The 16,652-nt window shown below is 42.9% G+C and overlaps 1 protein-coding gene across 2 annotated transcripts in view; it reads left to right on the forward strand.

Moving 5' to 3' along the window:
* The window catches only part of PTPRG (protein tyrosine phosphatase receptor type G), a 776,809-nt gene that overhangs the window by 683,174 nt on the left and 76,983 nt on the right, over positions 1–16,652 (forward strand). For both annotated transcript variants that reach the window (XM_082265202.1, XM_082265201.1), the window contains one exon: positions 1,367–1,458. In XM_082265202.1, the coding sequence (XP_082121328.1) occupies positions 1,367–1,458 (92 nt within the window). The remainder of the gene's footprint in view (positions 1–1,366; positions 1,459–16,652) is intronic.

Consider the following 16,652-nt stretch of genomic DNA (forward strand, 5'->3'; position numbering starts at 1 on the left):
ATAGTTTAGGTAAGTGAGTGTTGCCCTAGTATAGAAAGTGTGTTAATGGCACGATCCCCTGGTAAAAATAAAGGGAAAGAAGATTATTGCAGCCACCACATCTAATGGCTCATTTCCACTGAGCTTTCTGGTACGGTTCGGTTCGGTACGGTACGCTATTTATGCCGTTTCCATTGTGAATGGTACCCTAATTCCGAACCGTACCGTACCACTTTTTTGGTACCCTTTCCTTGGGGTACCAAGCACATTAGTACCGTACCAACAGGGTGGAGCTACACTCTGAAGAACTTGATTTGTTGACAGAGAATCGTCAATCACAGCTTTCTTGCTACACCACGCCTATCATGAAAGGGTACTATTTGCAGTGGAAACACAAGGTGTACCGTTCCGAACCGTACCGTACTGAACCGAACTGTACTGTACCACTCAGTGGAAACGAGGCATTAGGGACTGTTAAGCTACAATATATTCTGGGGGCAGTGGCAGTAGATTGGTATGGTGGAGTAGAACATGAAAGGTAACTGCAGAAAGCTTATTGTATCTCCGATAAAGTAAGTTTGTTACTTTGTGCTCTAGGTCTGTGGCCTGCAACCTGGGGCTCGTGAGCTGAATGTGACCTTTTGCTTGCCTGTATCCGGCCCTTGGGGCACCACTCCTCTCACTGACAATAGTGATGAGGCACAACCAACAGTGGGGAATAATTTCTTCTACTGACAGCAACGATGGGGTGCTATTGGTCCCACTAACAGAAACATTGGAGCACCTTTCCTCCCGCTGACACAAACCATATGAAGCTATTCCTTCCATTGACTCCAATAGTGGGCACTATTCCCTTCACTGGCACCAGAGATGGGGCACTATTCTTCCCACCAATACCAATGACTACTGACCACCGTTTTTTTTATTCGAAGCAACAAGCCTCCAAATGATGGGAGGTATTTTCTACCCCCACTGGCCAAGGTCTGGCCCACCTAAAGTTTAAAGGATGGTAAACTGGCCCTTTGGAAAGTTTGGAAACCCCTGCTCTAGGCAAAGTGCAGATGTATGTGTTACTATAGCCTGTTTAATATATTTGATGAACCAAAAAAAAAACCAAACCACAACTTGGCCATGATAAATGCAACTGATTGGTTCAATAAAACCTTTGGTGAAACATCACCGTAGATCATAAAAACATACATGCATAAATATGTGCACAGTAGTTTAAATAAGGTGTGTTCTACTTTAGAGAACTGATCCCTTTGTATTCTAAAAAGAGAATATGCTATTCCTGGTACTTCCTACAATGTAGTGTGATAAAATTACGGATGCAAAAGCAGCTGAATGTGTCCATTCTAACTATATTTTTCTTTTCTCCTTTTGGCAGATGACATGGAGGCTATTCCTTTCAAACAGTTTGTCAAACATATCAATGAGCTGTATGGCAACAATCAGCATGGATTTTCGGAAGAATTTGAGGTATGAAAATTATTTTTAATATCTTTTCTTTAAACAGGAACTGTAGCTGCTGTCTTTTATGAAGCATATACTTACTGACTCAGGAAGTCCAGCGCTGTCTTCCATGCACCCATTGCTTTGCGCCATGATCTTGCATCTAGGAGATGGCTGTCACTTCATACTTGGACCCCCTACTGTGCATGTACAGGGCCCAGACTGTAGGGGTGGGGGGTTGTATGGCCGAGGGGACAGCATCCTTTTACAGGAATGAGAAAGCCGGTGTGAGTACCACTAAAAAAAAAGTACTCAACCCCCACCAAATAAAAAAATATAGGAAGCTGGATGGGGTAAGTTTTATTTTCAGATTAACGTCCACAATAAGTTTTCAGCAGTACAGTTGAATTTCCAAGATAGTGAGCCTAAACAGCATAAACTTTCTGAATTGCTAGGAGGACCATAAAATGTATGTATTTACTAAACACCTCAGAAAACCCAAAACCTGAGAGTCTCTTGGTAATGCAAATTTAGACCTCCGCTCAATAAGTGGAGCTCCTACACCAGGGATCCTCAAACTATGGCCCTCCAGCTGTTGCAGAACTACACATCCCGAGAGGCATTGTAAAACTCTGACATTCACAGACATGACTAGGCATGATGGGAATTGTAGTTCTTGAACAACTGGAGGGCCATAGTTTGAAGACCCCCTGTCCTACACCTTGCTATTGGTCTGTGAGACTCTTCATCTTTGAGGGGCCGTTGCAGTAGTAGGGTGCTGACGTGGGTGTGCCAGTAACAACCTTCCAAGATAAAGTCTAGATTTGCATAAATTAGGTGTTCTAAAAGGTATACTTTTAATGAGAGATATATGGTGGCTGCCATTGCTGATATCTTTCTGAAAGTCATCATTTAACTGACTGTTCTGTTGAACTAATTGGCTCTCTGAGTCTCTGCTCTACATTAGGAACATGAGGGAAATATTAGAAATCTGCATTGCCAAACTTGTTCTAGAAGTGTAAGCTATTCCATTCCATTAAAATGTTACTAAACCCAGGACCCTGCATTCACTATACCTGATCTCCCACAGAACATGGAAATGCAATAGTTTGAGTAAATATAAACTGCTAAATACCTTTTCTCATCAGCAGCATATAGCAGCCTTGTGACTTCTATCAGTGCCTGGTTAAAGCTTGTAGGAGGAGTTTCCATTCTTTCCTGATTGTCCTATGAGGTTGCAGGACCCCTGATCCTCTGTCTGGACAGTGCTGATTGACCCTGTGCTGATCACATACACTTTCTCAGGAAAAAAGAAAACTCTCTAGCAATAAACACCAAACTGAGCATGTGCAGCTCGTCCCCTAGCCTCTGTATTATCCGGAGATGGATTGGGGAATCTGGAAGTAGGGGAGGATCAGAGAAGACGGGGTCAAACAGCCTTTTTACACAATGCAGAGGATTAATCCCTTAGGTTCCAAAGGGAGTATAACAAGCATGCTTTACTGCATATACAGACTGATTTTACTGTTTTGGGTTTACAAACACTTTAATATAAAGTCAGGTAGGACATACTACTGTTTATTAGTTGATAAATCTAAACCGATTATAATGTGTTGCCATTTTTAAGAGCCTACCTGACTGCATAGAATTTAATGGATTGTTTATGTATGTGTTTACACTCCCTAATTGTTAGTAAAGGTTTTTTCCTTTAGTCCAGTTTGCCCGCAGTTTTTCTGTGGTGAACCTACAGTTTCACATAGATTTTCTATTAGATTGCACGTTTTTGGTTAATTTTCTGAGAGATCACCAAAAGTACTGAATGCTGCACCTTTGCTGCTCTTTTAGGAAACCCACCAAAAATGCACAATCTAATGTAAAGTCTATGGGAAACCTCAGGTTAACTGCATAAAATTGCAGGTACACCTGCTCTGCGGTTTTGGTGTATAACCGGCCTTACTTTTACCTGGCCAATCTGGCCAGTAACATTTTTTTGCAAGGTGACAACACTCACTGTATTGTATCAGGACAGCAGAAGCAGAACAGGATTACCAAGAACTCCTCCTGTCTTGTTGAACATAACATAAATGGGGTGGAGGCCCTGTAGTCCTCAGAACAATATAAACAATAAGAGTGCAACACGAGTAGAGAGCACAGGAAGTTATTCGACGGAAAGATTTGTGGCAGGATCAGCAGACATTTCTTGCATTTCATAAGAACATATGGTATACTTAACAGGCACAAAAGGACCAATTAGGAAACGTTCATTGTTAGGGTTTACATATGCTTAAAAGTAAAAATCAACAAGTGTCTCATTGGTGAAAACTTTATATAAAAGATAAGCAGCCTCCCTTGACCCCCTTGTTTGATTATGTGAAGATTTGGTGGGTGAAGTGACCGTTCCAGTGTCATCTATGCACCATTAAGGATGAAATTCCCCTTTGTTGGTGATCAGAAGTACAAGACATTCGAATACCAGATACTGGTGGATCCATCAAGACTTTGGATCCATCAAGACTTTGGATCCACCTAGACCCACCCCATTATTTTAATATGATTTGCCATTAGGGTATAAATGTGCCAGAGCCTTTAGATAGAGTGGCCTCATGCCACATCCTATCATACAGCATTATTAAAACTATATTGAATTCAGAAGAGCCCGATATGGTGCTGCTTCTATATTGCGTTGGGGTATTTAGGATGTGTTTTCTTTTTGTGCTGTTAACTATACCATCAACATTTTTTCTTATTCCTGATAGATCCTGTCAGAAATCTTGCGAGTCTGACGCCCTTTGCTCGCTGCCTGTGTTGTGCTCTAATCAGATTGTTCCCAGCCATCTTTGTGTACTTAAAAACCTCTCCCCTCTGAGGTATTATGTAGTCATGTCTTTGGTGTCAACACTTCTCCTCTCTCTCTCTCTCTCTCTATATATATATATATATATATATATATACAGTGGGTACGGAAAGTATTCAGACCCCCTTAAATTTTTCACTCTTTGTTATATTGCAGCCATTTGCTAAAATCATTTAAGTTCATTCTTCTTCCTCATGAATGTACACATAGCACCCCATACTGACAGTAAAACACAGAATTGTTGACATTGTTGCAGATTTATTAAAAAAGAAAAACTGAAATATCACATGGTCCTAAGTATTCAGACCCTTTGCTGTGACACTCATATATTTAACTCAGGTGCTTTCCATTTCTTCTGATCATCCTTGAGATGGTTCTACACCTTCATTCCAGTCCAGCTGTGTTTGATTATACTGATTGGACTTGATTAGGAAAGCCACACACCTGTCTATACTAGACCTTCCAGATCACAATGCATGTCAGAGCAAATGAGAATCATGAGGTCAAAGGAACTGCCTGAAGAGCTCAGAGACAGAATTGTGGCAAGGCACAGATCTGGCCAAGGTTACAAAAAGATTTCTGCTGCACTTAAGGTTCCTAAGAGCACAGTGGCCTCCATAATCCTCAAATGGAAGACGTTTGGGACGACCAGAACCCTTCCGAGAGCTGGATGTCCGGCCAAACTGAGCTATCGGGGGAGAAGAGCCTTGGTGAGAGAGGTAAAGAAGAACCCAAAGATCACTGTGGCTGAGCTCCAGAGATGCAGTCAGGAGATGGGAGAAAGTTGTAGAAAGTCAACCATCACTGCAGTCCTCCACCAGTCGGGGCTTTATGGCAGAGTGGCCCGACGGAAGCCTCTCCTCAGTGTAAGACACATGAAAGCCCGCATGGAGTTTGCTAAAAAACACCTGAAGGACTCCAAGATGGTGAGAAATAAGATTCTCTGGTCTGATGAGACCAAAATAGAACTTTTTGGCCCTAATTCTAAGCGGTATGTGTGGAGAAAACCAGGCACTGCTCATCACCTGTCCAATACAGTCCCAACAGTGAAGCATGGTGGTGGCAGCATCATGCTGTGGGGGTGTTTTTCAGCTGCAGGGACAGGACGACTGGTTGCAATCGAGGGAAAGATGAATGCGACCAAGTACAGGGATATCCTGGACAAAAACCTTCTCCAGAGTGCTCTGGACCTCAGACTGGGCCGAAGGTTTACCTTCCAACAAGACAATGACCCTAAGCACACAGCTAAAATAACGAAGGAGTGGCTTCACAACAACTCTGTGACTGTTCTTGAATGGCCCAGCCAGAGCCCTGACTTAAACCCAATTGAGCAACTCTGGAGAGACCTAAAAATGGCTGTCCACCAACGTTTACCATCCAACCTGACAGAACTGGAGAGGATCTGCAAGGAGGAATGGCAGAGGATCCCCAAATCCAGGTGTGAAAGACTTGTTGCATCTTTCCCAAAAAGACTCCTGGCTGTATTAGATCAAAAGGGGGCTTCTACTAAATACTGAGCAAAGGGTCTGAATACTTAGGACCATGTGATATTATAGTTTTTCTTTTTTAATAAATCTGCAACAATGTCAACAATTCTGTGTTTTTCTGTCAGTATGGGGTGCTATGTGTACATTCATGAGGAAGAAGAATGAACCTAAATGATTTTAGCAAATGGCTGCAATATAACAAAGAGTGAAAAATTTAAGGGGGTCTGAATACTTTCCGTACCCACTGTATATATATATATATATATATATACACACACACACACACAGTATGGTGAGTGGGCATTGTCACCCTCGGACAGGATGTGTGCTACTGGCAGGATGACCGGGTGAAAATAAAGTAAAAAAAAAAAAAAAGAAACGAATGCAGCCAACATGCCATGTTTAAAGTAGAATTCTATGAAAACCTTACCACCCTTAAACTGCTCCCTCTCCCTTCCTAATGCCTGTTCTGGCTAAACAGTGTAAAAAAGATCTGTGTACCTAACTATTTTCAGGCCATTTCAATATGGTCACGTGATCCGGCTTCCCCTGTGCAAGGCCAGTGGCGGCTGCAGGGGAGAGAGCGTTGGTCAACAGCTGGGATTTCCAGGAGCGATGACTCACCCATAAGCTCCCATGTCCAAGCCATTGTTGTTGCCTTCTCCTCTCCCCTGCAGCAGACACTGGCTGAAACAGGGAAGCCAGATCACATGACCAGACTGGAGCGGCCTAAAAAAATAGGTAAGCATACAGATCTGTCAGAATAGTTAGGAGGAGGGGAGGGAGCGTTTTTTTGGAGTAGTTAGGTTTTGCTTGAAACTCTACTTTAAGCTGCAATATATTATATTTTTGTTATTAGATTTTGATACGCTTTAAAGAAAAAAGGCATTATTAGACTGCTGTGATCTCCGAATCCCATCACCCTGTTATATTCATTTTCTCTTATGGCGAACTCAAAAAAGGTCTCACTGCTTTCCAACAAAATAGAAAATGAGTAAAGTTTGTCAAGCTAAGGTGGAAGCATAGAATTAAAACCAAAACTGATTAATTCATTTTGGTTGGAATCAACCTTTAAACAAAAAAAAAAAAAAAGACCCACAATCCATTAAATGCAAACAAGACAAAATATATACAATATATACGACTATTCTAGTTCCATAATTATATATGGTGGATTTTTTATGGCACAGTTTACCTTATGGCTTCTAGTTTGCAAGCACAATTAAACAAACAGCAATAAATTATCTTTATGTTTTTAAGTCATTTCATTTGCAGTTAAGTGAGATATATTGTCACGCTGTGAAATGGCTGAGCGGGATGCAGATGTGACCCACACACGGTCGAAGTGAGGCCTGGCGTGAAAAGAGCCTCTTCAGAGTAACAAAGCAATGATGGTGCTGCGTGATAATTGCTCCTTTCATGCACACATTGTGATCATTGCCAAATGCGGTTCCAGTCAAAACAGGATTCAAAAAAAAAAAATGCTGCAATTAAAATGGAAATGCACAAAGGCTTTTAGTGGTTATAATTTTACATGCCTAAAATGTCAATTTCAATCCCCATAATGTAAAACCTTTGGAGAGCAGAGCATGCTTTTAGATAATAGTGAATCGTCTTGTGAAATCGGATCCCCGCAGTTTTTTTTTTGCTGGTAGCTAAGCCAGTTCCACTGAAGCCTTTATATTGGGTTTGGGTGGCGGTGGTGGAGCTGTCACTGACAGGCTCCCTATTTATCTCTGCCCTATATTAATTGGTTCTTTGCCCCCTGCCAAAAGACTAAAGTGAAGCTGATGCTCTGTTGTTCTTGAGCTACCTACTGTTTCCATTTTTCTGTATTATGGAGAATCCTAAAGCTATGTTACCTAGTTATGGCATGATTATCATTGTTACTTTGGTCCAGCTTAGACCAATATGCATATGTATGTGCCATACCTGTGGGATCCCCATTGAAGCTGGAAATCACTGTAGTAGGCACCGCTACTAGGAATTTCTGCTAGCTTTCTGGTCCCATGCTTAGCAGTCGCTTTTCTGCTTTCTGAACCAAGAGGTTGCTCATTCGGCATGGGTGACCTTCAGAGAACACTCTAAATTTTTTTACTGAATGCAACATGTTTTCTGATTGGACAGGGTGGAAATAATGACATCACCTCCTCCAATGGGAGAACTCTTTACATTTATTAAGAAAATTCAAAGTGTTCCCTGAATGGCATCCATGCCAAGCAAGCAGCCTTCTGTGCTCACAATGCTGCAGGGCAGCTGCTCGGCATGGGACCCGGAAGCTAGCAACCATATCTGTAGAATCGGTGCCTACTACAGTGACTTCCAGCTGTCACAAGTATCCTATAGGTATGGCACCTACATACTTTCTAAACCTCAGCTTTAAGGTTTCAAGTGTATCTCTAGCCAAAACATTGTTTGCCTAATGTTAGAGTAAGAAACAATTAGAACCCCTGCTAGATTTTCATTGCTTCAACCAAAAAAATATAGAAAGGAGCACCAGACCTAAAAATGGATAAAAAAGTGCAATGTAACTTTAAATGTTGGTCAGTGGGTTATATATAAACAGTTGTTTTGAAGCGCTCACTCTTTCTTAGGGCTCAACACCTTCTAAACCTTGAATGAGGAAACCGTGACCACACAGACCTATGTTAGGACTGAAATGAATCTCTCCTTTTCAATGAACATAAGAATAGTGGCTGAGCAGCAATAGGCTTAAAGTGGTTGTAAACCCACTTTGTTGACATTTACCTATAGGTAAGCCTATATTAAGGCTTACCTATAGGTGCTGTAAATACCTGTGCCGTTCCTTCAGAGCCCTGTGCCGTGACCATCGGCTCCCGCGCGCGGGAGTGACGTCACCGCGGCTCCGGCCAATCAGATGGCCGGATGCCACGATCCCGGAAGACGGGCGACTGGACATGTCGCCCGTCATAGAGGTAAACGGATGGCATGGCGGGGGCTCGTTCTAAGGTAAGTATTTCATAATGTGCTAGTATGCGATGCATACTAGCTCATTATGTGTTTCTCTTACAGGTTGCAAAAAGAAGAGAATTTTTTTTTTTCAGGTTTACAACCTCTTTAATGACCATTTTGAACTCGATCATTTGTGTTTTTGTTAGGCATTCTCATCTGTATTTCTACAGTTTGAGCTACTGTTGGATACCCATTGGGGGAAGCCTTGCTGTGTGAGAACCACCAGAGCTATTAATCATGAATTCATTTTTTTTTTTCAACTGACTACAAAACTGATGTACAAAGTTGAACATTTCCAGGAGCTCTTTGTTTATTTTGGAGGTATTTATTCTATCTGCGTCACTACCAAGGAGATTAATCATCTCTATTTGTCCTGCTGATGACCACTGTAACTGGAATAGAAAGCGATAGGCAGCCCAAAATATTTCAGTTGTCACTGGAGCAAGAGGTGAGAGGAGATCCTCCAGTGTGGACTTTAGTTCTAGTTAACAGCGTAGAGGGGATTTATTATTTTCTTGTTGTATTTGCAGGACAAAAAAAAAATAGGAAAAAATCTTCAATGGGAAACCATATTCTTCTATAGAAAAACCTGTTCCTCTAATTTCTTCTTACGTCTCCTGAACAGAAGGCGTGGATAAATCCTCCAGTAGGTGACAGCTGTCTAAGAGTGGCTTTCCTTCTTTCGTCTCCAGGACAAAAAACGAAGGAAAATCTTTTTATGGGAATACCAGACACTTTCTGTGGTGGTACTTGTCTCATAGCACATTTTCTCTCCCTTCTCATTGTTTTCAAAAAAGAAGTGAGAGCAAATCCTCCAGTAGGGACACCTATTCCGGTGACAACCGCTTTAACTGAAATTTCCTCCAACGTCTTGTGACTCTAGGAGATTTAATTCTCCAAAGGGGATGTCCTGACTTTTGTGGAAAGATCAAGCTGCCGGCTTTTTCTCATTGTGTCCGTTTACACATACCTACCTCTGAGTCCGCCCAGTTCAACTGTGTCCTCTTCCGTTTTTCTAGACCTAAACATGACAGGTTGGAGGTTGCCTGATGCAAATGTAAGATCCATTTACTCCTGGCTGCCCATTGAGCAATCATGGATCTGCCCCATCTGCTGTGTAAATGTGGACACAAACCGAACGGGCATGGATGTCATAAAACTGACGTCCGTCCAGTTCTGCACAAATTCAACAGGGGATCTGCTTACGGATCCTCTGAATGGAGCAGAGCGATACTGCATGAAAGGGCCCTTAGACACATGGATAAAATACATTTTCATTGCACAAATCACATTCATATATATTTTTTAAACACTAAAGATTCCCTGTTAAATGTGGTATTCGTCTCCTGCTGAGCAGTATTTGGTGAATGATCGCTCCCCAGCTCCTCTTCCTCTGTACGTTTTGCTAAATGCTTTCTGGTTGAATCCAGGTGATGGGGCTAATCTGGCTGACCAATCAGCAGTAAAGGCCCTGGTAGTATTCAGGGCATACACTCATTGTCTGGGGAGAGCCATGTGATCAGGCTGATTGCATGCATCGCCATCTCCTCAGTTATTTATGAACTGAAATCCCTGGTGCTGTATCTCACAGCTGCTTTTGACACCATTTAATTATTCAAAATAATCAGCTGCACATCTCTGAACTTGAGCTGACTCTAATTAGGTCCACACTCTGCACAGTGTCAGACTATCTGTACCAACCAACTGCATGTTGTAACTCTAAGTATTTTGATCCTCGGTGCTTGTATAGGGTGTCCACAGAAGGAAGGTGTTGTGTCACCACACAAAATGGCAGCCAGTAGAAGCGTATGATTGAAATAGACAATTTTTTACATTTAAGTGGAGATTAATTAGGTTAATTATATTTATGATTGACCCAGATATGTAATTTTCCTGGACTTCACACTTATAGATCAACTGATGCTTTGCATGTTTTTTTAATTATTACTTGCAGTCCTAATTTAAGATTAATTGGTTTTACTTCGAAATGCCTTATATATTTTTTTTTTCTAAATAAGGGTCACATGGTAAAGAGGGTGTGGCCAAAATAAAGTGGGTGTGTTCATGATGAAAAGGCAATAAGATAAATTGTACATTATTTGTAAGTAGCCACCCCCCCCCCCCCCCATTTTGTACTTAGCTTACATTGGTGGTCAGTTGGGAGACTGGATAACCATTCTTCTTACACTGGTGGTCAGTGGGAAGCATCAGCAACATCCCCTCTTAAATTGGTGGTCAGTGAGCCCACATTATAGTGCCTCTATTATACCACTCATCATTATAGTGCTGTTCAACAGTATAGTATTAAAAATACCCCCAGTCCCACCATTATGCTCCCTATTGCCACCATCATGCCTCCCCCCCCTCACCCATTGCCACCATTACATTAGTTCTTCCCCCCCTTTCATGCAAAGCAGGGAAGGAAAGAGGCAGCAAGACATGGCTACCTGCTATGTTGCACTGGTGCCCACTGATCCACCTCTCGCATTCATCCTAGGTACTTGTATGTGATGTCACATACAAGACCTGGATTGGATGCAAGAAAAGGGAACACAGGGACCAGTGCCGCAGAACAGGTAGCTGTGCCTTGCTGCCGCTTTCCTGTGCTGCTTTTCATATTGGGGGGAGCACTCGCACCATGGGATTTTGATCAATGGGTCTTGCCAGCTGCGGATTCCTTCATCCATGTTCTTTAGTGTGGATGGGGCAACTGATTGGTTTATCTTATTAGGGGCTCAGGCTCAGTCACCTTTGCTTTGGTCTCTGAAGAGCTGTCTGTGTTTGGAGAGCATTTGACAGGCCATGAGGAGGTGTTGTATAGCCTCTTCACCACCTGCTTAAACTCCCCATTAGCATGCCACAACCACATACAATACAGATGTTCGAGGGGCGCTTGCAGAGCGATCCCATTAACTTGAATTGGTTGGGTTTAGTGGCTCTATGCCCACCAGAAGCGATGAGTGATAATTCCTGCCGCAGAGCAAGGAGGGAGCGAATGGTGGGGTAAATATGTGACTCAACTGCAGGGTTTCAACACCCTCCATCTGCTAGTGTGAATGAGTCCTAAGTTAGGCTAGTTTAAATCTCAGCTTGAGCTATTGAGCTTTGTGTTTAGATATGTTCAATGCTCACTTCCTCTTTCCTGCCCCCTGTAGTACCTGTTCTCTACAACAAAATCTCATCAGTCTAACAGGCTCATGACACCCAACACCACCATGGCACCCTGCACTCAGTGTAATGACACAGGGAGCTGCACCTGGGGGCTGAGCCTGGAGTTAGGCTTTAATGTACAATATTTTATGTTTACCTGATGTAGAATGCAAAAACGTATGTTTACATTTTTTTAGTTATGGCCATAATAAATAAGGAACAAAGAAGTGCAAAGCCACCATACTATACATTATCTTTAATGTGCCTGTATATTCTTCCATAGAGAGCACAGATCCACTGCTGAGACCTTTATCCTACGGATTTGAAAAATTCATAACCAAAAGCGTAGTGGGTTTTATGTATATACATTTTAAACCTACACATGTGTATAGATTAGTTTGATGCACGTAGTAACGTGCTGGGTGTAGTTGATAAAAAGCCTTTGTTGTGTGTTCCTGTATACAGACACATCTGCTGTTTGCATAATATATATGACACGCTCCCTCTGGCTCGTGCAGCAGCTGTGCGCTGATAATTATTTCCTTTATCAGTTTCTTCTATATTCAACTTTACAAGTTGAAAGCATTAAATTGGACCCCAATAACCTCCAGACTTCCAGGAAATGAAGTCCTAATTAATGTTTCAGTGCAAGCTTCCCCTTTTCTTGCTCTAACTGCGCACATTCAAAACAATAGTGGAGCTTACAAGGAAAGGGCAGAGAGCAAGGCATAGTGGTGTCACCCCCTAAAATCCAATCAGCCGCCATCTTTATTTCTTGTTGTTCAGTATCTGTGGAGTCATGACAGGTGAAATATGATCCCATCAGTCGTAATTGCACTGTATGCTTTCAGGCTTGTTTTCTACTAATTAGAGGGAAGAATTGTGAATTTTCAGCAAGAATGTACTTTCGGAGTGTTTAAATTTGGTTTGATCTTTCACCTTTTAAAATACAGTAAAACCTTGGATTGAGAGTAATTTGGTTTGACAGCGTTTTGCAAGACAAGCAAATGTTTTAGTAAATTTTGACTTGCAATGTCCTGATATACAAGTATTACCACGTCACAACTGAGTATAAAAGAGAGGCATCTCTAAGTGTAGCAATATGGTTACATTTAATGAAGGTACAACATTTAGCAACTCACATGGTTGATGATTAAAACAGGCACATCTAAGAATGCAGGAATCCGGGGTAAAGCTGTCTACATAGACTGTCCTCCTCACCGCCATCAAAGTCATCCCTTCCACGCTGCACTCCACGAGCGCCTCAAGCCTCGCTTTAAGATCAGTCTCCCCGGTCATGACTGCACACTGACAGCGGTGAGAGCCGGCGGTGAGAAGGACGGTCTATGTGGACAGCTTTACCCCAGTTGCACGCATTCTTAGATGTGCCTCATTTAATCAAAAACCATGTGGGTTGCTAATAGTTGAACCTTCAAGAAATGTAACCATATTGCTACACTCAGAGGCGCCTCACTTCTCTTTTATACACTGTAGTTCCTGCTGGATTTTGCTTAATATCCCCTTGTGGACATTTTATGGTTACACAACCTATTACATTGCTATAATCTTTTTATATGGACTATAAACTGAAGGACTTATGAACAAATGGTTGTGGAATGAATGATCTTTATCATTATTTCTTATGGGGAAATTTGCTTATGAGTTGCATATGAGTGCTTTGGATTACAAGCATGTTTCCAAAACAAATTATGCTTGCAATCCAATATTTTACTGTACCTGCATTTTCTTTATTGTATACACCCCTAAATGGAAATGTCTAAATTGGGCCCAAAGTGTCAATATTTTGTGTGGCCACCATTATTTTCCAGCACTGCCTTAACCCTCATTGACATAGAGTTCACCAGAGCTTCACAGGGGTCCTCTTCCACCCCTCCATGATGACATCACGGAGGATGTTGGAGACCTTGCGCTGCTCCTTGAGGATGCCCCAAAGATGCTTAATAGGGTTTAGGTCTGGAGACATGCTTTGCTAGTCCATCACCTTTACCCTCAGCTTCTTTAGCAAGGCAGTGGAGGTGTGCTTGGGGTCGTTATCATGTTGGAATACTGCCATGCAGCCCAGTCTCCGAAGGGAGGGGATCATGCTCTGCTTCAGTATGTCATAGTACATGTTGGCATTCATGGTTCCCTCAATTAACTGTAGCTCCCAAAGTGCCGGTAGCACTCATGCAGCCCCAGACCATGACACTCCCACCACCATGCGACTGTAGGCAAGACACACTTGTCTTTGTACTCCTCACCTGGTTGCTTCCACACACGCTTGACACCATCTGAACCAAATCAGTTTATCTTGGTCTCAACAGACCACAGGACATGGCTCCAGTAATCCATGTCCTTAGTCTACTTGTATTCAGCTTGTCTTCAGCAAACTGTTTGCAGGCTTTCTTGTGCATCATCTTTAGAAGAGGCTTCCTTCTGGGACAACAGCCATGCAGACCAATTTAATGCAGTGTGCGGCGTATGGTCTGAGCACTGACAGGCTGACCTCGCACCCCTTCAACCTCTGCAGCAATGGCGGCAGCACTCTTATGTCTATTTCCCAAAGACAACCTCTGAATATGACGCTGAGCACGTGCCCTCAACTCCTTTGGTCGACCATGGCGAGGCCTTTTTTTTTTTTAATTGAACAAGCTGAAGTTAGAAGCTGATTGGCTACCATGGACAGCTGCACCAGATTTTGCACTCTGCAGTTTTAGCAAATCAACCCTACTGTCACATTTTTTTTCATCCATTGTTGCATCTCAGTGCTGCTGATCCCCAGCAGACTCTTTGCAGCACTACTCTACTCTACAAGCACTCCGGGCTGCATAGCATTACCTAGAGCAGGTTTCCATGATGACAACAGTGGACCACACATGTTCAAGTGTGTTGAAAATTACACTTGTAGCCTTCATCAGAATCTGCATGACAGGATGTTAATGTAGCAGCACAATTAGGAGACAGAGCATTGTTGCCTTATAATAGGAAGTGCCTGAACAGGGAGCTTTATGGCAAGATGGCCAGATATAATTTTAATTAAAGCTGCAGATTGAAAACCAGCTATACCTTTGGTATAAGTTGTCCTTTAAGGCATACCTCCATCTAGTTAGTAAAGCCCATCTGGAGAAATGCTTACCTTCATCTTTGAGCCACTGATCTTCACTGTGTTGTCATTAGGAATGGGCTTAGGCGTGTTCAGGATCCCACCTGCCTGATCCCGCCAGCAAGCGGACCCTGCACTCTGCTAATCACAGGCACTTAGACATTTCCTGATCCGCAGCTGCACAGATCGGGAAATGTCTCACTGCCTGTGATTAGCCGTATGCAGTGTCAGCTTTTTGGCGGGATCGGGCAGGTGGGATCCCGAACACACCCGAGCCCATCTCTAGGGGTCATGCTTGGAGCCGCATGGCCTTTCTTCACAAAGCTTTCGTGCAGGGTCCATTTCAACCTACAAATGTGCATTGCAACCCTATTCATTCCTATTGGGAGAGCTCGACAGTAACTTACTAAAGCTGCAGTTGTCCCTTAAAGCCACAGTTGAACCTTCTGTATGTAATACTGTGATGCAGTCTGCTGTTTTAACTTTTCTTTAGCTGCTAAGTTCAGCAGTAAGGAGTAAAATACCCTGTGCTGGTTGCACATTGGAGAGTCAGACCGCTTCTCTCATACACAGGAAACAGTCCAGGTCTTAAGAAGTCCAAACCCCCTACACACTGCTCCAATCAACAATGCTCTTCCTCCAGTGTGCAATGCTATTAATTGGAGCAGGGTGAAGGGCTTGGGGAGTTTTGTTCTCACAAGATTTCGGCTGCTCTGTATACCCCAGGATCTTGCCAGAACTGGAATACGGGGGTAAATTATAAATCTATTTTCTGTCTATAGAAGTACTATTTGGAAATATGATCAGCTAGTGATTTTTACAGGAAGGGACCTGTACATTATGAGAAAACCTTGCAGTACCACAAGGCAACTTGTCTATCTGCCCTATATTGGCACTGCATCCACTGGAGCGTTTGCATTTTGCAGAGCAAAGTAGGGATTTGCCATAGACGGATTACGTTGATGCAGTTGGCCAGCTTAAACATTTATTGCAATGTATGTAAACTAAAAATCTCTGTTTTCTCTTTCGTTCATTGACGGACACAGCTCTTCATCTTCATGACCATAGGGTTATGCTGCCCCCTACAAGAGTAGAACACTAGGCAGAGAAAAGCTTGAGAACGCCCTGGGGGTATACTCCCACTCCCTGCTATAGGTATTCAGTTTTTTTCTGCCTAGTCAGGAGTAAGGACCTAGTTCCTTGCCAGGATCTCTGGTCCTAGCTATTTTTTTATTTTTAAATGGAATTTGTTCCTTTTTATTATTTTGTTCCTGTGAGAATCTACTATCAACTGCCAGACTGGGCAACAAACTGGATAATCTAGATCCTTAGGGTCCCCCCAGTCCGGCCAGCGAGTGCGTGCAGACCACAAGACCACAGCTCTGCGCTAGGTTGGCCACGTCTTAGCCCCACTGGATGGGGGCTGACCTGTGAGTTAAACCTCTTGCGAGGGTGCATACAAACTGGCTTCGTCCTCAGTCGCAGCATTTCCTCCTGTCCGACAGCACCTACATTATGATGGAGCGGTGACCTGTCCGGAGCAGTGCCCACTCTGTTCCTGGTGTGGTAAGTAGCTATCCCCCCTCTACCCCTGGTAGGTTTTGAGGCAGACATAGGCCCCTCCCTGGGATTGTCTGACCCCCAGCTTAGTGGT

The sequence above is a fragment of the Pelophylax lessonae genome (genome assembly GCF_965119305.1).
Source record: "Pelophylax lessonae genome assembly, chromosome: 8".
Lineage (NCBI taxonomy): Eukaryota > Metazoa > Chordata > Amphibia > Anura > Ranidae > Pelophylax > Pelophylax lessonae.